At 35.6% G+C, this 23,037-nt stretch overlaps 4 protein-coding genes across 5 annotated transcripts; 3 read left to right on the top strand and 1 right to left on the bottom strand.

Annotated features, from left to right (window-relative positions):
- Window positions 1–2,073: 2,073 nt before the first annotated feature.
- Window positions 2,074–5,621, top strand: LOC110796147 (uncharacterized). The gene is made up of 2 exons (XM_022001182.2): window positions 2,074–3,005; window positions 5,265–5,621. Exons 1-2 carry the CDS (start codon window positions 2,331–2,333, stop codon window positions 5,394–5,396), a joined length of 807 nt encoding a protein of 268 aa, XP_021856874.1. The 5' UTR covers window positions 2,074–2,330; the 3' UTR covers window positions 5,397–5,621.
- Window positions 5,622–7,211: 1,590 nt separating this feature from the next.
- Window positions 7,212–9,178, top strand: LOC110796182 (uncharacterized). Its single transcript, XM_022001214.2, has 2 exons — window positions 7,212–8,441; window positions 8,775–9,178. The coding sequence occupies exons 1-2, from the start codon at window positions 7,650–7,652 to the stop codon at window positions 8,952–8,954; spliced, it is 972 nt and encodes a 323-aa protein (XP_021856906.2). The 5' UTR covers window positions 7,212–7,649; the 3' UTR covers window positions 8,955–9,178.
- A 1,326-nt stretch (window positions 9,179–10,504) lies between these two features.
- Window positions 10,505–16,768, bottom strand: LOC110796145 (SUN domain-containing protein 4). 2 transcript variants are annotated; one of them, XM_022001181.2, is made up of 6 exons: window positions 16,559–16,768; window positions 16,396–16,453; window positions 14,027–14,244; window positions 11,925–13,234; window positions 11,705–11,790; window positions 10,505–10,830 (listed from the first exon to the last, which is right to left on the bottom strand). In XM_022001181.2, exons 3-6 carry the CDS (start codon window positions 14,181–14,183, stop codon window positions 10,602–10,604), a joined length of 1,782 nt encoding a protein of 593 aa, XP_021856873.1. In that variant the 5' UTR covers window positions 14,184–14,244; window positions 16,396–16,453; window positions 16,559–16,768; the 3' UTR covers window positions 10,505–10,601. The 2 variants fall into 2 exon arrangements, with proteins under 2 accessions (XP_021856873.1, XP_021856872.1); XM_022001180.2 differs by lacking the exons at window positions 16,396–16,453; window positions 16,559–16,768 and adding an exon at window positions 15,004–15,571.
- A 1,843-nt stretch (window positions 16,769–18,611) lies between these two features.
- Window positions 18,612–21,018, top strand: LOC110796181 (uncharacterized). The gene is made up of 4 exons (XM_022001213.2): window positions 18,612–18,788; window positions 19,722–19,933; window positions 20,296–20,473; window positions 20,652–21,018. The coding sequence occupies exons 1-4, from the start codon at window positions 18,755–18,757 to the stop codon at window positions 20,783–20,785; spliced, it is 558 nt and encodes a 185-aa protein (XP_021856905.1). The 5' UTR covers window positions 18,612–18,754; the 3' UTR covers window positions 20,786–21,018.
- The last annotated feature ends 2,019 nt before the right edge of the window (window positions 21,019–23,037 follow it).

Below are 23,037 nucleotides of genomic sequence, written 5' to 3'. Positions count from 1 at the left end.
AGGCGCGCCTTGAGCGCGCTTTATTAAACTAAGATTGAGAGACACAACAAAATCTTTGTTTTCATTGACTAATTCTGTATTGTTATGACAGTTTTTCGACAGTGGCAAACTGACAATATTTATGCCTCCCTCGGGAATTCTTACTCGTGAAAATGATGAAACAAATGTAACAATACTGAGCCTGAGTATATGTCAATTTTTTCATCACTTAGGCTTTTTTCTGTTCACTTATATCCAGATAAGTGCAATTAAATTCAAAATAAATCGAATAGAATGAAGCATCGGTTTGCATTTAAACAAGTTTGCTTACTCCCTCCGTCCCGGAATACTCGACCCGGTTTGATCGGCACAGAGTTTAAGGGACTTGAATTGACTTATTTAATTTAATAGGTAGTAGTTGATAGTGGGGTATTATTTTAATGTAGTTAGTGGGAGGTGGGTTAAGAGGTGGGGTTGGGGGAGAGTAGGGGTTGATTTTTAATTATTTTTTGTATGGAGTAGGGGTAGGTGGGTTAATAGGGTTGGAGTGAGAAATAATATAATATTGTTAGAATATTTCCATTTTTAGAAACAGGTCAAGTATTAAGGGACGACCCGATAAGGAAAACAAGTCAAGTATTCCGGGACGGAGGGAGTAATTCCTAATCAATGCTTTGTACTTGTATAGTTCTATATTCCGGGACGGAGGGAGTAATTCCTAATCAATGCTTTGTACTTGTATAGTTCTATCTAAGCCTTTTAAAAGTAAGAAGAATAATAACAAAATAGTCCCTTTCCATTTTTTCCACAAGTTTTAAATAGAGGTGGTGAATGGTGATGAACAATTCGTTCCCAAGTGGCCAATATTGTAGTACTAGCTGTCTAGTAAAACACAATTAAAACCATTATTAAATGCACCCCCTTATTAATTAAGTGGGTGATGCGATAGATAAGGAGGGAGCAAATCAAGATAGTCTCTCCTATAGTTAATGAGTAGTTCAATACCAATGAGTTTTTGGCCTAACTGAGCGTCTGTGTATACTAATTCGTCTGCACTCATTTGTAACTTTCATTGTCCTTTTTGTTCATTCGCACCAAAAAAAATATGCAGATAACCTGTTGCGAAAATTGCGCTTTTTAGGTTGGCACTTTGTCTTTCAAATGAGCAAATTAGTCAAGAAATAAACTTGGCTAGTTGTTACTTTATCAGTTTATCCCCAAGTTTTCAAAGAACTCCGTTAGAACTTAACTACTCCCTCCGTTTCTTTTTGTTTGTTACGTATTGCTTTTAGAGTGTTTCACAATGTTTGTTACATGGGAGAATCTTTCCTTTTATAAACTTATTATAATGTTATTTTTTGTGCCAAATTTTAATTTAAATTGGTTTAATTTTTTCAACTCATTAAATTCTTTACGATATTCTAAGTATGTTAAGCTTAGCAATCTGTGTGTTTTTTCATTATTGGTTCATTTTGATAAATAAAACAATCTTATTGGTTATTGAAATAATTAGTGGATTGAGGTTGGATTTATTTTTTTAATAAATAAAAAAAATCTTTATTATACGTTAAAAAACGTGCAAAAGTCTAAGGCTCCGTTTGGTAGGGCTGAAAATAGTTTTCATCATTTTACGTTGCTTGGTTGGATAAGGGATGAAAAACAATTTTCGATGACTCCCTCAAAGGTGGAAAACCCTTTTCCATTTGAAATGGAGGAAATCATTTTTCCTTCTTTCCTCCTTACCTCCCTCTCCTTTCTTCCCCTCAATTTTCACCATCTTCTCCCATTTTCCTTTAAGTTACCAAACAAAGTAAAACTAATTTGAAATTGTGTTTTCCCTTAAAAAATATTTTCTATAGAAAATTATTTTACATTGAAAACGTTTTACGCCCTACCAAATGGAGCTAAACGCAAACCAAAAAAAACGGAGGGAGTTGTTTACTTGCAAAATATTACCGTCTTCAAAAGAAGTGGGATAATCGATGTACTCTGCAATGCACACGTACGTTACCAATCAAATTATACACTAATCATATCATCAATGACTTTAATGATACAAACTTCCACTAATCCACCTATACCATTCCACACCAGAATCCAAGTACAGAGATTTTTGTGAATTTTTTTTTAAAAAAAACATGAAATAAATACGCAAAGAATTTTGTAGACACAGAATCTGGGTTACCCACCTCCCGAATCAAACCTCTTTTTTCTCACTCTCTCTTTCCTACTTTACAAAATTTTAGTTTTTTTGTTTGATTTTATCTTCTTTTTTCCCCCAATTACATCTACTTATTCCAAAATCTTAGGGTTTTGATTTGTGCTGTTCTTCCCTTTTTTTCTTCTGAGAAATGGATGATTGGGATTGGGAGCTGCTACTTCATGATCCTCCAGAAATCGTGGTACAAGAAACTGAAACTAAACATGAACAACCCAGAATTTCTGCTTCTTCTGAAGACGGTGGAGTAATTCGTTCTGATTATTTTTCCCTTGAGTCTCATCACAAGTATGTTGAAGAAGAAGATGGAAATGAAGTTGAAGATGAAGATGAAGAGTCGTCGGATAACCCTAGTTGGATTGATCCAAGTAGCAGCAGCGTAGTTGGAAGAGGAGAGAGGATCAGTATCAACAGTAGCAGTAATTCTGATTCCAGTGATCTTCTCCTTTTGATTGAACCTCACTCTGACTGTGCTGTTGCTGATTCCGGTGGAATTGGAGGTAATAGGGTTGACGAAGTTGATCAGAATACGCATTCGAGCTCGAATTTGAATTTGGGTGGTGAAATTAATGGAACCCTGGTAACTGAGGAAGAAGAAGAAAACGAGTCGAATGAGAAGAAGAAGGTGGTGTGGTGGAAGGTGCCATTAGAAGTGTTGAGGTACTGTGTGTTGAGGGTTAGTCCAGTTTGGTCTTTGTCAATGGCGGCTGCAGCTATTATGGGTTTGGTGATCTTGAGACGCAGGTATCTGTATAAGATGAAGCGTAAGACTCAGGGATTGCAGCTTAAGGTCATTGTTGATGACAAGGTCTATCTTCTTCTTCTTCCTCTGCATCTATTTTTTCAATTGCTTAATTTGTACTTATTTTATCCAATTACAAGTTACTAATGTGCTATGTTGTTTGTCAGCTGCCTTGTTCTTATTATAATAATGATTATAGGCTATTGTTGCTTGTTATGTTGCAAATATATGCTGTTTTTATATTAGAACTATCATTTTTAGGATGGGAATAAACTAATAAATTGACAAACCATTGTGTTCTGTAAATCCTGTTTAGTAAGGTGTATTGTTAAAGTACTCACTTTTGGCTGTTAATGCAGTGGTGGAACTCTTGACCGATCTCGGTATATTTATTATTCGGAAACTAACCCCCACATAAGTCAGGAAAACCCGTAATGGCGCTTGATATAACTCAAAATGTTGAACAATCTGATTGAAAGATCTGTCATTGCTAGACTATTAATTCTAGTTGAGAGTAGAAATTATTTTTAAGCAAGTTATCAGATAACTTTGGCAATGTTGATTACTAGTAGTTTTTGGAGGTTGGATCTGCATTTTTCTTGTTTTAAGTAACATACGGTGATGTTGGTCCTTTTCCGAATTAAATGCAGTGGACTTCAACTTCAGAAGTATCATTTCATGAGTCTAATAGAGAAGAAAACATGTTAGACTATTCTAAGTATCTGTTTGGTGGTTTAGTACTTGGTTTCTCATTTGGGAGTCAGAAATTTCTGTTAAAAGTTGGCTCATTAGTATCAATTTGATAAACGTGTTTTTGGCATCAGTCAACCACTAGTACAGTAATACAGGATGAATGCTGATTGCTGAACATAGTTAGATAGGGAAGTTTTCTTTTTGGAAAAACTCTATAGTTTACTAGTCTCCATTTAACAGTTTCTTTCTTTATAAATATCTTTGTACTTATTTAGTGATCCATAAACATAACGGTCAAAACACCAAGGGTAACTGGTAAGTGAAGAAATTACTAGTAACTTTTTTCTCTCTGTTTTACCCTCTGTTTGAATGCTAATCGTGATACTATCTTCGATATTTGGACTTTCTGTGAATAGCCCATAACCTGTAGTTTATGATGTATCTATAAGGAAACCACGGTCGACGGCTTCATTCAGAAGAAACATATTTTAGGGGAGCTTGAGTGGGTCAAGAGTAGTTAAAATGAGTGAAATGTTACAGAACAAGGTTTGCTGGAATTAGGAAAAAACCTATCTTCCTTGTCTGCTTGGTTTAATCAGTGAAATGCTTCTCCTCCAAAATTGAAACCAGTTCTTGTAATGGAAGTGGGTAAACGGGAACAAATGTACTCCAGAAACATGCCTTTTTATGTGTTACCGTAACATCAGTCCAACTCCCCCTTTAACAATCCCAACTATATATTACTGGATTTGGAGGAAATCAGATGGGCTCACAAACCATAAATGTCCATGCCACTTGCACGTCTTTTCGGGGTATCATAGTACTTAGTAGGATATTATGCTTTTAAAATGTTCATGCTTGTAGAAGATGACTTGTGTGAATAGCATGTTAGACGGTGATCAATTTTTTACTTTCTATACCGCCAATACAACTTCTTACTCATACTGCCAGTTGAGTTGAAGGACAAACTATACTACTGTATATCTATTTGAACATTTATTAAGTTTATGATACTGACAAACTGAATATTTCCGGTCAGTTTAGTTCTACCTCCTCAACATAGTAGTGAAGTTACCTAGTCTTTTATGCTGTAGGTATATTATAGTCTGATCTTTTGGTACAGAGTTAGTGAAGCTAACCAATATTTTCTCCGTCCTAAAATGTTAAGGATTTTCTGGACAGTCATAATTTTGTATTGTTTCTTTCATTTAATTACTCCTTTTGATCCCATTCCTTAAACGAGGCTTAATGGACCTTTTGCAATCTTCTGGAAAGCCATGTGAGTATTTTTTATTAAAATTAACTAGTTCTGGGATACCCAAATGCTAGAAATCTTGGTAATCTTTTTAGGACGGAGAGAGCTGCAGTCTGGTAGAAGCAGGATGTCATTTGGACACAACTTAGTGACTGACTGACTGACTGACTGACTGACTGACTTATTACACTCCTGATCTGTAAAGACCTAAATAACCTTGTGTATTAGCTGACTGCCAGCATCTTTGATTATTATGTTTAACTGCATTGTTCGGATTGTAAATTCTTCGTCAACTTCGTAGTTTTAGTTGGCACATTTTCATTTAGCAACTCTCAAATTTCTCTAACTCTGTTGTCTGTACTTTTGGTTTCTTGCAGAAGGTTTCTCAGTTCATGAGTCGTGTTGCACGACTTAATGAAGCATTTTCAGTGGTGAAGCGGGTACCTGTTATACGACCTTCATTACCAGCAGCTGGATTGACTCAATGGCCAGTGGTGAGCATGAGATAAACCCCCCACATAATCCTGATGAAAGGGCAGCTTTTGTTTTGCCTTGGAGGTCTCTGAAAGTCTGTATAATTACGTGTTTTGCCATGATCTGTACTTATTATTTTAGCCTCTGTTTCCTTTTTGTTTTCTTGTGTCAAACTTCTCTAGCAGTGGGTTGTAGATTTCAGGTTCTACTTTGCTAAGGGTGTTGAACTGGCATATATATATATATGTATAATTATATTATATATATATGTATAATTATATTATATATATATAGATAATTCCTCGTGTAACGAAAAATGTTTTGCTTGTTCTGTAAATCTGCTGGAAGATCCTTTACGTAATGTTGTGAGTTGTGACCCACTTATAGAGCTGTCAAAACGGTTACTCAAGTCGGATCCGGGTCTAGTCATCTCGGGTCCCGGGTCATGAACTGGTCGGGTCGTGTCGGGTCACTTTATCACCGGGTGCAGGTCGGGTTCAGGTCAGGTTCGGTCAGGTTGAAAATTTGTCGGGTCATGTCGGGTTGTTTTTCCATTTCGGTTTAGGTCGGGTTCGGTTCGGGATCGGGTCGGGTCTTTTCCTAGCCGGGTACAATTATGGGTTCGGGTCTTAACAAGTCGGGTCAAGTTCGGATCAGATCATTACCGGGTCGGTTAAACTTCAGCTCGGGTTAAGACCGGGTACGATATCTATCAGGATTAGTCAAGTTTTAACCTTATAATTAACTTTTTAAAATTTGGTTAACTTTGGTTTAACGCTTTTCACTTGTTCTAGATTAGGTAATTATAAAACAAATATATTAACTTGATTTATGTTATTATTTAGTTAGGTCGATGACAAATCGGGTTGTCAACAGGTCGCGTAAATTCAGGTAACGGGTTGCCACGAATTGAGTCAATAACAGGTTTCATCGGATTATAATCGATTTCGGGTTGACATCGGGCCGGGTGTTGAATCGGGTTCGGGTCATTTTTCGGTCGGGTAAGCTGACTCAGTTTTGTTATCGGTTATATTTCGGTCGGGTATCAGGTTCGGGTTCGGGTCATGCATTAACGGGTCGAAATCGGTCGTCGGTTTTAACGGGTTGGCTACGATCGGGTTACAGATTTCCTATTTTAACAAAATTTCGGGTCTCGAGTCGGATCCGAGTCCTTGAAAATACAGGTCGATTCAGGTCGGTTTCTCGGGTCGGGTCAGTTTTTGACACCTCTACCCACTTAGTCACTTACTAAAGGTGGGTAGCTGTTTCAAAAGATACTTTGCGTGCCTTGAAAAGACCAATAATTGGCTGGTATAACATTTCCGTGAAAACTTGTTCATATAAAATGTCGCATCTCTTGTTTGTGACATGGACCTCTCCTTTTTTGGAGAATCATTTTACAATTTGTTCAGATAATAAGAGTATCAAAGTAATAGTCTGTCTGTTACAAAAATATTCAAATGGCAGTTTAGAATTGAAATTGTTGCATCAGCTGCCTAGAAGCCATGGCTGACCTGGCATAGCGAAGAAAAGTCATTTGACTAATCTTTAGGGACAGATGGGTCATGGAACAACTATTTACTTTGCTCTCACCTGGTCAATAATAATATTAATGTAGACTCAAAATCAATAATTTTCTCTAGCATCTTAATACAGTAACTATACAGTGATCATAGTAAATTAAATACTAAATATCTTAGATATAGTAACTATTTTTGTATTATAGTAACCTTATGTTTTTAAAAGTGAAATGTGACTTAAAATCACATTATTCCAACACAACTTGTATCAACGACACCAATTAATATTTTTTCATAATAATCTTAAAAAAACATGTCAAAATAAAACAGGAACAAATTGTTGACATTTGTTTTTTCATGAACGATACACAATAAATCTAGTGTGGACCATGTCCATTTAAGAATTGATGATCCAAGCACGACAATAGAGTAAGCCGGCTTGTAAGCATGCGTGGGATCCACATCCATCATGGGTCATGCATGCATGCATGCACCTATATAGTCATACACGGATACACACACCAGCATGGTTACGTAATATGGAGTACCGGGCCTACCGGCAATAACCGTACAATATTAACTTATGAGTCATTTTGCTAACTTTAGATCCATTAAACCTATCAGTCTAACTAGACCTGATTTTAGCCTGATTTGCTGGCCCGACTCGACCCAATCCGAAAAAGTACGGGTTTGAATAGCCTAAAATATGCATTTTAGACGAAATTCGAGTCCAGCTCGAAAAGCCCACACCGAATTTATGTGTTTGCCATGATTTGTGTTAAAATCCGATCCGGTACGAATTTTGATCACGCATACAATAAACTATTTAAGGTATTCCCAATAGTCCAATACCTCGCACTCAATCCCTTGGCCCTTATTTCTCTCTCCTCCTCAATCCCTTACAGTGCAACAATGGAAGATCACTATTCCGTGCTTGGCTTAGTTTCCGGAGAAGAAGGTTCAAAGCTTACTGAGCAAGAAATCTCCTCAGCTTATCGCAAAAAAGCCAGAGAATCACACCCTGATAAAAACCCAAACGATCCAGATGCTCCTGCCAAATTCCAGAAACTCCGACTTTCGTACGAGATTCTCAAAGATCCCAAATCCAGGAAAGAATTCGATGATTTACTCAGGGTTAGGAGGGAGAAGAAAAAGATCCGGTACAACAGGCAATTCGATGCGAAACGACGTCGGATGATGTCGGATTTGGAGGAGAGAGAAAGAGCGTGGTTTGTCGACCTCGAGAAGAAGGAACGGGATGAGGAGGAGGAGATTAAGAGGAAATTGGATGCGGAAATCGCCCGAGTAGTTAAAGCTATGTTTGCCAGAAAACCCGTATTTCCGAAAGAGAATGTGGGCGGCGGCGGTGGTGGTGGTGGTGGTGGTGCGTTGGATAGGAGTAAGGTGTTGAAGGTGAGTTGGGAGAAGGGTTTTTCGGAATACAGTGCGAGTAAATTGAAGGAATTGTTTGAGCAGTTTGGAGTTGTTGAGGATGTTGTCATTAACAGTTCTAAGAACCAGGGTTCTGCAATTGTTGAAATGAGATCTAAAGAGGATGCTGTAAGTCTTTGAATTTTGTATTCAATTGGTTGTTTTATGCCATTGTGTTTGATTGCATTTGTGTGTTTGAATTTTGTATTCAATGCGTTGTTTTATGCCATTGTGTTTGATTGATTGCATTTGTGTGTTGAATTTTGTATTCAATTGGTTGTTTTATGCGTGTTTGATTGCATTTGTGTGTTTGAATTTTGTATTCAATTGGTTGTTTAATGCCATTGTGTTTGTTTGATTGCATTTGTGTGATGAATTTTGTTGTTTTATGCCATTAATTGTGTTTGAATTTTGATTGCATTTTTGTGTTAATTCTTTGAATTTGGTTGTTTGAATTGATAGGTTGCTGCCACTAGAGTTGTGATTGGTGATTTATCCAATCCATTGTTGGTTTTGCCTCTTCAACCGTTTAATCCGACGCCTTCAAACGTCGTTGGGGCTGGATTTCAGGCGTTTGAGGCTTCAATTCTCGATAAACTCAGAAAGGCTGCAGAGAAACAAAAGTTACAGAAGAAAACATAAAAAGTGATAGATTTTTGTATATTTACTAGATTTAGAGGGTGTATCCAATTCTTCCATATTTATTACATCTCTTGTATATTGAATCAAATTCAGACTTTGAACGGTGTTTTCGAATATCGTAACACTTGTGTTTTCGAATATTCGTAACACTTGTGTTTTCGAAGGTTGTTTATGGGTAGTATATGGAAACTAATAAATTAATGTATAAGTGGGATATATAGTGATTTTTTTTTTTTTTTTTTGGTGTATCACCCGGTTCACCCTTTGAGCAACTCCAATGACTGCATTTAGAGACTTGCTTGCAATATCCAAAACTTTCAAGCAAGTAGCTAAACCATTGGAGCAATTTTGTTAAATTAGCTAGACAAAGCAAATTAGCTCTACCAAGCTAATTAGCTTGGAAAAAAAGTTACTTTTTTTTCCTAATTATTAGGAATTTAAACGTAAGAATAGAATAAAAGAAAAAAAAAAAAAAAAAAAAAGTTAAACAAAATCAAGCTACTTGCTAATCATTGGAGCATGTTGTAGCTAGAAAATGTTGTTGCTTGAAAAGTTGATGTGGCATACAAAACTACAATGATAGCTTAACCATTAAAGATGCTCTTAGGGCTAATTCGGATTCGAGACGAGTTCTGGTTGGATAGGTTTCAGTCCCTCCTAATTGTTGTCACGAGGGATCAAACACGGGGTTCTCTCTACTAAGCAGCATCAATCACCACTGAACCGACATGCAATTAGTATATTTTGATTATTTATGTAAAAGGGAAATAATGAAGAATTAGTGATCTCATACCAAAGAGGTAGTATTGTAAATATTCATAAACGGCGGGAGTTTAATTTATAAAAAAAAAGGAACAGAGGGGTGAAATGTGAAAGGGACACATTGTATGACCTGCAATGCAGACTTTTGGCTGTAAGTTAGAAATTTGATTTTGTCACACACTCACACCAACTTGTGAATAAAACAAAGGAACATTGTCTCACGAGTCACAATGGGTGTACTAGTCAATTTTTTTAGTGTGCCAAAATCATTTCCCTGTAAACTATTACAGTCAAGCATTAGTATAGATGAAATATACAACATATTGCATACTCCGTATAATTCTAAAGTAATACCAAATTTGAAGATATACCAAGTACTCAATAATAAATCAGGGTTGCATATATTATTACCCAAAATTTCATTCCGCAATCACCAATAACATATGAATGGGAAGAGAATGTGTCAGTGTGAGCATGAAAATTGCCTCATCTTCTTGTACCCCAAATTTCATTGTCCCTTAATTACCTAAATAGCCCTTCTTGGCATTTACATGACATGATACTCTGTTATAGAGAGACAGAGCAATGAAATCACAAAGGCTAACAAAATGTTACTTGAAAATACTTTCTCTGTTCTCAAATAATTGCACGAACTCAACTTCTATCGAGAAATAATCCAAACACAGAAATGGAAGATTTAAACACGCAGAATGTCAGAATAAGAAACATGATACACATTTAGGTCGGAAAAATTCTTGATTTTGCATAGTATACAAGACACTGCAAGGTAAGAAAGCGTTCTGGAATAACGGATTCATTCACATATATGTATAAATATTAACTCTATAAAGACTATTAAGAACATACACACACGCCGCTAGCTGTTTATAGAGAAAGGATGACAATTGTAAAACTACAGCTCAAAAATAAGAAAAACCAGGAAGACTTCATCGAACAAAATTTCCTGGGTTTTTCTGATCTATAAACACTATTTACTATATCTGAGAACAACATAACAAGAGCCAAAATACCAAAAATTACGCTTATGAGAAATACCACAATTCCCTTGCTCTCCATGTAAAACTGTTTTTCCTGAACTTTTCTGACATCTGACCTGTAGAATTTGAAAGACACGTATTAACAATGGAAGGTAAATAATACGGAGTAAATAAGAACAAAAAAATGCTGATAACAAAGAAGAAATAGAAGCGATTCCAGCTTCATGTAACTACGGATCTGGTAAATAATGAGGAGAAGAAGTCTCGACTTCAAATCTTTCCTCAAAAAAGTTTTTCCGTTGTAGGAGTTTTCGTTGTGGAAGAAGAAAATTTTAGGGGAAGGGCTCATAATCATGAAACTACGCGTGTTTGTGTTTAGTACCTTTAGGCTCCGTTTGGTTTGGTGTAAAACGTTTTCATGGAAAACATTTTTTCCATTTTCAATCACTTTACAGTTTACATAGTTTGGTACTTTGGTCTAACATGGGATGGAAAACAATTTTTCATAACTCCCTCAAAGGTGGAAAAACCTTTTTCCATTTGAAAGGAAAGGAAATCACTTTTCCACTTTTCTTCCTTACTCCCCTCTTCCTTCTTCCCATCAATCTCTCTCATTTTCTCCCGCCTTCTTTTTTTTATTAGTTTTCTTGTAAGAAACCAAACAAAGGAAAAGTGGTTTGGAATTGTGTTTTTCCTTGGAAAATGTTTTCCATGGATAATCATTTTTCACTTAAAACGTTTTACGCCAAACCAAACGGAGCCTGTAGTGAAGCATGCAATTTTACACCCATAAAGTTTAAGGTGGTGCAAGTTATAGCAATGATAATACTACTATGAAATGAAGTAGAAGTTGAGGATCTTTTGCATAGAAAGTGTAAAGTTCAGAACATTTTTATATGGCAATTGGCAATAATTGCTTGTTCTAATGGTTTTAGTAAGTAAAATCATGAGACAAGTCAAATTGATCAAAGTACAGGAAAGAAACACAACCTGAGCATTGCATTGTCCTTTAATAAGCAGTCTAATTGCATAGACACTAAGGATCTCCAAGCCACAAGGTCATCAACATCCTTAGCCTGAAATACAAACATAACAACAAAATGAGTCAATACTTCAAAAAAAAAAAAAAAAAACTTTGGAAAAGGGGGGGAAATCATGATATAGTAAACGAGGAATCAAGATTTGAATATGGTGAGAAATCATTACTTACAATAACATCCCTGCTATCAACAATATCCTTTATATCTGATCTTGTCTTCTCCAATAACAGTTCTTTCTCTTCCATCTCCTTATCAAATTCCTTAAAAATGCTTGCATATCTAGAGTTAACCTCCTCCAAATACCGCTCTAAAACAGATAAACTAATATCCAGTGCTCGAACTTTTTGCATAAGTATCTTAAGAACAGTATCACCAGGCATCCTGCTACCCTGTTGGAGATGCACTTCTTCCACTGGATCAGGAACTACACTAATCATTTCATCATGTTTCAGGTTTTTACCGCCAGCTGTCTCGCTCTCACTGGACGGATTCTGATCTAGGGTTTTGCTCTCAACAGATTCTGCAACAGTTTCCATTTGTTCCCCTTCAACTGTCGGTTCCCCTTTTGCATAATGATGATTATGATCAGGAACAGAGATTAGATCCTCCAACATTCTCTCAACAGCATCAATACCATAAACTTCAACACTACTTAGTGTACAATAAAACTCAGACCCGTAATGGCTCAATATATTCAACTTCAGGTATCTTACCCATTTGGGTTCTAGAACAGTAAAGCTTTGAGCATGCTTCACATTACCAGCAGAAAATTTACCCAACTTTTCCCATGTTTGTGTAGGATAAACTAGACTTCCGAAAAGCTCAAAATCTTTCGGATTTGAAGAATAATGCTCAAAATTGGCGATTTTAACTGTATCAACTAGAGTTTCTTCAGAGAGTTCAATGACAACAAATTTCCCCTCGGCTGAACACGGGTTTCTAAGATACTTGTCTTTATCCTTGTTTAAAATATTAGACGCACCTTTTGATTCCTTATTAGAATCCAAAACCTTAGCCCCCTTTGCAGCTGAAGCATAATTGTATTCACCACCCCCCGGCTCCATTCTATGAACTATACTACCGGTTGCACCAGGTACATATGTATTTTTGGAATTAAGGGCCTTCTTTTTGAATTCATCTAGACCACGAGGCACAGTACGGGTTAGCCTCTCCGGTTTTCCGGTGCCTTTTTTATGTTCCAAATCTGAGCTGGCGGTCTCCACCTCAGCATGTTCCGTGGATTTCGTAACACCGTGTTTGATATCAATTCTAATATACTCCCCAGATTGTGGCTCGGCCACGGTTTCTTCAACCATGGCACCATCAGTGCAGGAAGCCTCGTAAGAATGTTCGGAACAGGTATCTTTCAATTGCTTAGTTTGTTCTAATGAATGTTTATGTACAGAACCAGAGGCTGGAATGGTTCCTGAATTGTTTTCATCCCAGCTTGAGACATTTTGAGCTGCTGCTACAGATTCATCTGTAAAAGTTGTTTGCAGTCAGCAAAAAGTAAGAGTAAAAGTGAACTTCCGTCCATGCATCTAAGGAAAATAATTAATATTTCGGATTTCGGATTTGATTATCAAATAGATGGTGTGCAACTCATATCCAATTCTTGTCTACAAGAGCTACCAAAGCCATATGTTCAAACTTCTAGTTTTCCACTTCAAACAGATATGTTATACTGATAACTTATTTTTTCTTAAGTAGTTCTATTCGTTAAGTAGTTCATTCGTTAATTCTTTAGTCAGGGTAGCAATGAATGGAGTGGAGTAAGCAATTGAAGCTGCTAAAGACTGACATTTAAATGAAGATGATTAAACTGTTTTCAGATGAATTATGAAACAAGGTAAGAGTACTCAAGTACTCAACTGCTGAACTTTCAGGGAATCAGACGGAAACATCAAACAGGTGCAGTAATTCATTAGCACATCTAATGGCAAATCAATTATAACTCATCTTGTTTGAGGTACTAGCTTTGGCTCAAACAACAGGCCATGTTTGGCTTTGTGAAAGCTCACTAAATTGACCATAAACATACCTTAAACAAACAAATCCAGATTTATGTTTAAAGATATTTCAGAAACATCAAATGTGGTCTATTACTGCAAATAACAAAAAAGAGAATGATAATCCAAGGGATCGGGAATGAATTGTGCACATGATTCGGTATGGATTATGGAATGTCCCAAGTTCCAGTTAACACAACACTATATAACAATCATGAATATTATCAGTAACAAGTAACAACAGCAAGAAAGAAGAAGCTCACCTTGATGTCCATCACCATGACTAATCCACGAATTCAAAAGAAAGACGAGGCCCCAAAGAACGATAACTAAAGAAAGCGAATATTTATACAAATGATTTCTACCAAAAGCTTTCTGTAAATCTCTTCGTTGCAGAAGAGCTCTACGTGATCTCTGCATCGCTCATCAATCCTACACAATGCACCTTACACCCACAAGATTCACTCAACCAGCTCACTACCTACACCATTTCAAAATTGAAAATTCAATAAATCACCATATCAAATTTGAAAGTTCAATAAATTACCAGGATCAACCATTTCAATGACAATAAGAAATCAAATAAAGAGCTTAATCTACGAATTCCAGATCAAAAGCCGGTCCAAAATCCAAAATCTGATCCACCCCCACTGATAAACCCCAGAAAATTTTTAAATTTGAATGTAAGCAACGTTGGTAATTGAATAAAGCTCAACCTTTTGGCTTGAAATTGAAGAATCTGGTGTTTATTAGAATAAATAAACCTTTGAATTCAAGTATAAACACAGAATTATACCTAAACGATCCAGAAATTTAAGCACCAGAATATACATTAATCACACATTATTATATTTTCTTCTTTCTTGAGTAATTCAACTTCAATTAACATTTATAGTAATCATAATTAGCTTATTTGACCATTTGTAACGTTCAATTTCTTATTCAATTTTGATGGGAAGTTATATTTACACCTATAGAAACAAATCAAATTGATGGGGTTTTTTGGAAACGGATATTCAAGCAGAAATTAATAAAGCGTGTGAAAAGAAATTCAAATTTCTTTTGAACTTGCCCCATAATTGGCAGACAATCACAGCACAATCTCATTGATTCTTCGATTAAATTATAAATCAAATCGAAAAGAATAGAAAAGAAATTATCGATCTTGATTAAAATAAATGCAACAGAATGTAATTTTGCACCCAAAATAAAAATAAGAAGAAAAAAAAAATGAACTCACAGTCATAGAAAAGCAGGAGAATTATTGAAGAAGGTGAGTAATTTAGCGAGGAAGAAGACGAAGATTAATAGACTTGAAATTTGAATGAAGTCGGCAAATCATCGAGTTTAATACACGCCTTTTGGAGTTGGGACTTTCCTTCTTTTGTTTGTTTTTGGGTTTGAAATTGGTGTAATAATGGAGTAGAAATTCAATCACTTTCTATATTTAAGTTCTTTATTTTATTTGAAGAACAAATTGCCAAAATGAACAACTCTTCCCAATTTTAAAAACACCCTCAAAACTCTCTTTGTGGGGATTGGGGATTGGAGGAGATATTGGGGAGTGGTTTTAGGAGGAATACAATTTCCAATTGCTACCAAATACCAATACACGTACTATTATATGATAGGTAAGGTTTTGTTCTCTTTGCGTTATTCTTATTGCTTGTTAAATTAGATCTGAAAAATCATACTTCATCAGATTATATCAGATCAGAATATATCAGAAAAAGCAAAACACGCTTACATAAAACATTCAGTCTAGAACATAAACTAGAAAAATCATGACAGACCAGGTGAAGAAAACAAAGATAAAGTAATTATGCACTTACGGAAGGAAAACACTTAACTTTATTTGTTCGGCGAGTTTTGATCTTGAGATTCTTGAAATTGCGGTGAAACGTTAATTGTCGTGTAACTGGTCTTATGGAATGATTTTAAAATTATGTATTTGATAACTTTGGATCCTTTGGTATTACTTTTAGTTTCTAGTTTGTAATTTTATGATTTCCAGAAGTATATGAGTTTGTTGAATTATGAACTTGAAATTTCTTATCCCTATACTAGTCATGTTGATTTTCAAAGCTTATAACAGAAAACTGGAAATTAATTTTTATGGTATTGTATTTATTTATTTTTTGATTTAATAAAAATTGAAAACTAGAAATATAACATGATACTAAACGTGCCCTTAAAGTTCATTTCTAAAGAATAATAGTTACATAATGCCATAATATAATAAAATTGTAATTTTGTAACATAATGATATAGCTCTAATGATTCAGCATGCTACTAATTGTTAGCTAGAGTACTTAAACTAAATACTCCCTCCAACCTAGTCACAATGTCGTGTTTGAAAACAGCTATAAAGCCACACTTTCAATGTGTAATAGATCATACAAAATGAGGGATATAAGAAAATACTTATTAAAGAGTATAGGAATTATGAGTGTAAGAGTGTTATTATGAGTGTAATATATCATGGGATTTGATAATTAAGAGAAAAAATTGCCAGTGCAGATTTAAATTATTTCAAATAGTTTTGTTAAAGTTAACATAATTACATTTTTCTGGAGGGAGAAACATAATATCGTGTATCATTGGATATTACAATTAAAAAATAAATACATACCTTAATATCCTCAACCCTGAAACAACCGACTCCAATAATATGATTAGTGATTTCCTCTCTATTTACCAATAAAGTTAAGATAATTACAATTTATTTATTTAGGAAAACATAATACTGTGTACAATTGAATTATTACAATTACAATTAAAATACAAATACATACCTTAATATCCTTAACCCGAAACAACCGGCTCCTATACTTTGATTAGCGATTTTCTCGTACTTATTGTATAAAAAAATGTATTTTTATTTTTATATTTTGTTGCTAGGATAAATCAAATAATTTTCTTTCCATAATAGATCTTGACCTTACCTCAAAAAAGTCATTAACCTTCCATGTAAAATTAAATAAAAAATTGGAAAAAATATGAAGTGATTTTATTTGTGATGATTGGAAGTACAAGTACTCATTCGTAGATCTACGTGTGAATCCTCCTTTTAAATTTTTTCGGTGATTCACTATTTAGACAATTGGAATTGGGGATTGGTGAAACACGTCTGTCGCTGAGCTGTAATCGCATCATTGGCTCTGATTCTTAGAAGCCACGTCATGAAAGCTGCTGCACTCTTCCACGTGGATTTTTTGTCTGAGGTATGGCAACTTTTAACCAATTTTTATGGGCACTGTTTTGTTCTTCCCACCTTAATTCTGGGCTTTTTCAATTAACTTTTTGATAATATCACTAATGTACTACTTCTTCCCTTAATTATGGGTTTTGTTGTCAATAATCAAACTTATTTGTATTGTAGAGAATGTTCGTAGTTAATTGGTAAAAGTGCCTATATGTAATTTTTTTTTTCCCTTTTGGTAGGTAATTTTTTTTTTTTTTTTACTGTCGGATAAACTTATTATTCCTTTCACCCCTTTTTGTTTGCTTCATAGTTAAAAGTTATTTTAATAAAGAATTGGGTATAAAATGTACAATTGGGTTGATAAAGTTGGGTCCCATAAGGATAGAGATAGAATAAGTGGAAAAAATTTGCATTTAAGGTATGGAGTAATCTCAAAGGAACACCCAAAAATGGAAATTGGGGCAAACAAAAAGGGACTGAGGGAGTACGAGTTAATATATTACGAAGTAGTGGGATATGCGTGTTGGTAGTGGGGGGAGGGGGGGGGGGGGTAAGGTCGTAGAGGTTTCCACCACTCCAATCTCAAGGTTGGAGTTTAGAAGGTACAATTCTTATCATCAGGCCGGTGAAGCTTGCGTTAAAATGGCGCAACTCAAATATTATAATATATTAATGTGGCACTTTGGGGTCATGTATTATCTTACTATTCCCATTCTACAGGGTCTTGTTTGCTAAGTTGGTTGGATTGACCCGTCTAGAATCGTTTTTCATATGTATTAAAAAAAATTAGAGGTTAAATCTCTTACCAAGCAATGACTCGACCTGATGGAAAGATTCACCTATTAACTACTCTGTACAAGGTTAGGACTTAGGAGTTCAATCTCCACTAGAACCACTTTGAGAGAGGAGTTCCCTTCACCATTCCCCAACTCTCGGATTATAACAAATATTAACAAACAAGTAATCTAGAACCGATAGTCAACACGCAAACTCTTAATTACATCCGACATGCAATACAAATTGTAACACGGATGTAAAGTTACTCGATATAATGTACAAGTTATTTATTTTTTAGTGACATTTTTTTTAATAAAATGTATCACTTATAAATCACTCACAAAAGTTTAAAGATAACCATTCAAAAAGTTTTATTCACAATATAAAAAATTAACCAAAACAGATTAAAACTACCAAAAACTAGGTTAAAATTACCCTCACACAAGACCTATTATAATTAACATTAACCTTTCCCTCAAAAGAATAATTAACATTAACCTCCTCTCCAAGGAAACACCGATTCCATAATATAGAAATATCAATGTGAATCGAATCAATTACTCCGTAAAAGAATCTTACATAGGCTACATTTTTGTATGTGTCTATAACCGATGTATCCAACTGATAACAGTGACTAACCCTCTCATCCCTGGTACTCCAATTAACAACAAAAGGCCGGCAGAAAAATCTATTTTTACTCCTAAAGGTTAAATTCAAACCCCCAAATTACACCGTATTAACTATTAAGTATTGATTAAGTGAACAATTACTATGCCGAGATCAATTTAGTTACATTTGTCATTCGAGTTGCCACTCTATTTCCTAAGTTGAACTTGTTAACCAAATACTACCCGCAAGTAACACTGTAACACACAGTAGAGTTGAGAGGCGAATAAACGTTGACTATCAACGACTCTACAGTCCAGAATTTCAAGGGTTTAGTTTCTTCATTTCCAGAAATTTACAGAGAAACCACTCTTCATCAATATTAAGCTTATCTGCTGTTGCAATGTCGGAAAATCCAAAATCCACAGTTTACGTAGGTCAGTCTTTCTTCATCTTCTTGTTTCTTTCTCTCTCCTCTCTTGATTATCAGTTCAATGGCTGATTTTTAGTTTATGCTTTTGATTCTTCACGAAACCCTACTTTTATGTTGTTACACTATTTTATCGCTCCACCTATTGTTTTCAGTTTGATTCCATGAACTTTTATACTGGATGCGACTTGGTTTGAGGTTACTCAGTGATAGGTTGATTGCTTTTTTAATTGGAAAATTTTTGGGGTTTTAGGGTTTTATTGCTTTCTGGTTTATGGGATTGTAAATTTGCAACTACGCCAGCTTTAATTGACAGTTTGAATTTGTGACTTCGCAATTTTATCAATTGAATTGTCCAATTTTGATCATCAAAGCCCGGGCTCTCTTAAAGAAAGTCGAAATGGACACAGAAACTCAACGCCACTATTCTACCATTCTCGTGGAATGGAATTGGGCGATCTTGTAAATAGACATTGCAAACCCTTTCCTGTAGGTCCTCATTTGTTGGGTTTCGATGGTTTTGGGAAAGAAAAAAGGTTGATGATGGACTTAACTCTTAAACACTCTGTACTTGATGAATTTTTTAACTTTACCGGCTAAGATGCTCACTTTTATGAAGAAGCATACTTTCTTTCTTTCTTTGGAGGTAGCGCCTTTGATTTAATTAGCCTTACAGTGAGATGGAGTTTCACCAAAATGACTGATTTTTTTGGAATTTTGTTGTTCAAAAGTACGAGGATCCATGTTAAATTGCTAAATCCATATCTGAATGGCTAAACAACAACTTATAATTGGTGAATTCATAGGTTCAATTCCTATAGGGTATATGCGGACTCCCAAGAAGTCTGATAAATTGTCTTATAGTCTGTATCAATAGCAAGGAACTTTTTTGTGGTAAATTTGTAGTCCATTCTAATTTTCTTAACTATTTTGTACACAGGCAATTTGGATGAGAGAGTTACTGATAGGGTCCTATACGACATCCTTATACAAGCAGGCCGAGTAGTTGAATTATACATTCCCCGAGACAGGGAAACAGATAAACCTAAGGGTTTTGCCTTTGCGGAGTATGAATCAGAAGAGATTGCTAATTATGCTGTCAGGCTTTTCTCTGGCCTGGTGACTTTGTACAACCGGACGTTGAGATTTGCGGTCCGTCCTCTACTTCTCTCTTCGTATATTTTCATTGATCCTGACATTTTGTAGGGGCTTTGTGATGCTATTCTTGGTCTTTCTCTTGTTACTTTCCTCATTGTGGATTGTGGTATCTTACGGATTGCGTGTTGTATGACCTGTTTATCGTACAATGAGAGGAATTTCGGGGGTGCCCTTAGTATTAGAGAATTGATCTTTATTTCCAAGGGTGTATTATGGCACCATGATTAGGGAAATTAACCTATCTTGTACTCCACATTCTTGTTTGATTGGTACTATTGTTGTAGAATAAGCACAGAATCATTACAGTTGATTAGCTAGCTGTTTCCTTGTTGGTAATAGTTTGGTTTTGTGGACAGATCTCTGGGCAAGATAAGGCATCTTCTAACACAACCTCTACATCGATGCACACATCAAATTCACCCCACAAGTCCAGGTTTCATCACGTACCTTTTAACAATATGGAAGATCCTCATCATCCCTCCAGGTTGTCATCATCTAGTAGATTTCCAGCGAACCCAGGCCGTTACGAGCCAGGTAATCTAATTTTCTGAGTGTTTCTGCCTTTTCCCCTCTCTCCTTTTTGCTTATTGATGTGTATTCACTGGTTCACTTTTCGTTTGCCCTCTATTTCATTCATTTCATTGAATTTCTCTTTGTTTGCTTGTACGTTTGTTAACTTCAATTCTAAATAGTATTATTCTTTTCCATTCAGAGCTGCTCCCCCCTGGTGTAGAACAAGATTCTAGTTCGTTTAGGTCTCGTGATGGCAACAGTCATGATTACTCACGAAGAGTATTTGGGGCAAGTTTGGACAGTATTGGCCGCTCTAGGCCGGGGCGCTATTAATCAAGTAACCTAATTACTTACCCTTCTTATGAACTTCTCCAAGTATGGTTTAGATGCATGTCTGACCTGTAGATTCAGATTGGCTAGTCTAGTTTATTACTTGTAGTACAGGATTTGGGTCAGTAGAAAAATATTGTAATGCTATCGTAATGGCTACCTTAATTGGGTAAGTAAATGTATCAGACCTGTTTTCTTATGTTGCTTTATGATACATTCATACTTCTTTTTTGTTATTTGGATGTGCAATGATGAAGTAACTCTAAAATAATGGATTATGCGTTCCCTAACTCATGAATAACAGTTTGAGGTCAATGGTTGATTCATACTTCCTCGGACCTATGCAGTTATGGATGTTAGATAGTGTAGTATGGTGTATTGGTGTGCTTAGTGTTGTAAGCGAAGTTAATTTTGTTTGAAGGGACTGAAAAGGACTGCTAGGTGAAGAATATATATTTTTATTCTATTGGGATATCTATTACACTGGGCGATATCAGGTGGGTAATGCTTTTTCTGAAGTTGATATGTTTTAAGGATTAGACAAAGACTAGGATTGGATAAAGTAGGATGTTAGATTGCTTTAGATTCTAGTTGTCGAATGGTGCTGAAACATCATTTTTCCAGAAAGTGACTCGTCGTATTCTGTGATTTGTGTCTTCAAGACTGGAGTATTGTATTCTTGAACCTGTCCCAAAAACCAGAATGTATATACGGTGTGTTTTCTATAACTGTACTTCGGAGCCTGGGATATGTCTTACTGAGCGTTGCCTGGATGATGTTTAAAGTGTTGGATCAGTTATGCCGTGTCTCTCATGGCTTATGAAAAGGTAGTTCATACTTAATAGAGCAAGCATTTTATTGTTGGCTTGTCTGTCAGAGACTAGATTTGGAGCTTTATATTTCTGTTTACCGGGTGAGTGAAGGTTCACTAGAATCTTGAGCAAAGCTGGTAATAGGAAATGTAAATTAACTTCAAGGATTTTCTCTTCTAAAAGTAGCAAGAAGATGGAAATGGAAGATGGAGGGAACTATGGAAGTACTAGGTTGCTGTGTTAGAAGGTTTTCATAAAGTGCACTAGATCCTTACCCATTGCACTTAGTATCCGCCTTGCCAGTGCCTTTTAATTTCTGTTCAGCATTTCCTGGTTTTATTAGCTTTTTAGGGATCTCTAACCTTAACATGCTTGAGATGTGAGTTTTGGTGGTCGAAACCCTGAGATTCTGCCATTGTGACCATGGTCAACTGGTCAAGTACTGGGTGTCAAATTGTGAGATTGGTGGAATTCTTATTTTTTCACCCGTGGCAAATTTAATTTGTGCTGTATTTGCACCATGTAATCTAATAATGAAGTTCTAGTGTTTTGTTGAAAGTTTATCCTGAGAAAGAAACAAGTTCTTTTTTATTTTTATCTTATAATAAGGTGTTGCTCTCAAGACCTGATTCCCGTACCTATTAACAGCATCATAGCTAAAGCAAGATTTGAAGCTTAACTCAGTAGGGAAAAAATGACGAGATTGATGTTAGGAGAGCCGCTATTTTTAACTGTTAAGATGGTTTATTTCCAGTTAGGACCAAACACGATGCGAACCAATTATCAGAAACCATGGTAATGGATTTGGTAATAAGGGCATGGTTAAGAAGGTGTGAATGAGTGTTGGATACTTTGGGTGGGTAAAAGCATAGTCACTGACCAGTTATTACTGTTAGGTTTTGGCCTCTTGGTTAAATTCTTTCAAGTATACTTTATGCTGTCAATGTTAAGAACTTGAACTATTGGACTCTCTGGCTAGCTCTGATCCAACCAACACTGTTCGAGAGCCTTATTTATATTCGGCTATCTTCTCTCGCATTAGGGTAATAGTTGCTTTCGTATCTGTTGAGTGCTTTTTTAGTTTTACAAAATTTCTTCACTTTCTACAAAAAATTCCCCTTCTTGTCCCCGCTGTCACTTGTCATCCCTTTTCTCTTAGAATGAAGTGTTTTTTCTTTATACTCTATTCACATTTTTGTTTACCCTATTTTTTCTCTTCTTTACATTATTTATGTATATTATTGTATGAGTTTTGTAGATGTTTTAGAGAGAGCTTCAGTTTGTATTTTATTTGAGTCTTATGTGGGTATGATCCTGTCAAGGTGCATATGTTGAATAGGAGCTGTGTCTGAGAATAAGATTTGAGTTGCAAGGCATATGTACTTAAGTGTACTGGGCCTAATGCCCTAATGGAAGCCTCCCTTGCTCCCCGGGCATGCGACC

This window comes from Spinacia oleracea, chromosome 2 (assembly GCF_020520425.1).
Source record: "Spinacia oleracea cultivar Varoflay chromosome 2, BTI_SOV_V1, whole genome shotgun sequence".
NCBI lineage: Eukaryota > Viridiplantae > Streptophyta > Magnoliopsida > Caryophyllales > Amaranthaceae > Spinacia > Spinacia oleracea.
The sequence above is the reverse complement of the archived record's forward strand: the minus strand, read 5'-3'. Positions and strand labels throughout refer to the sequence as shown.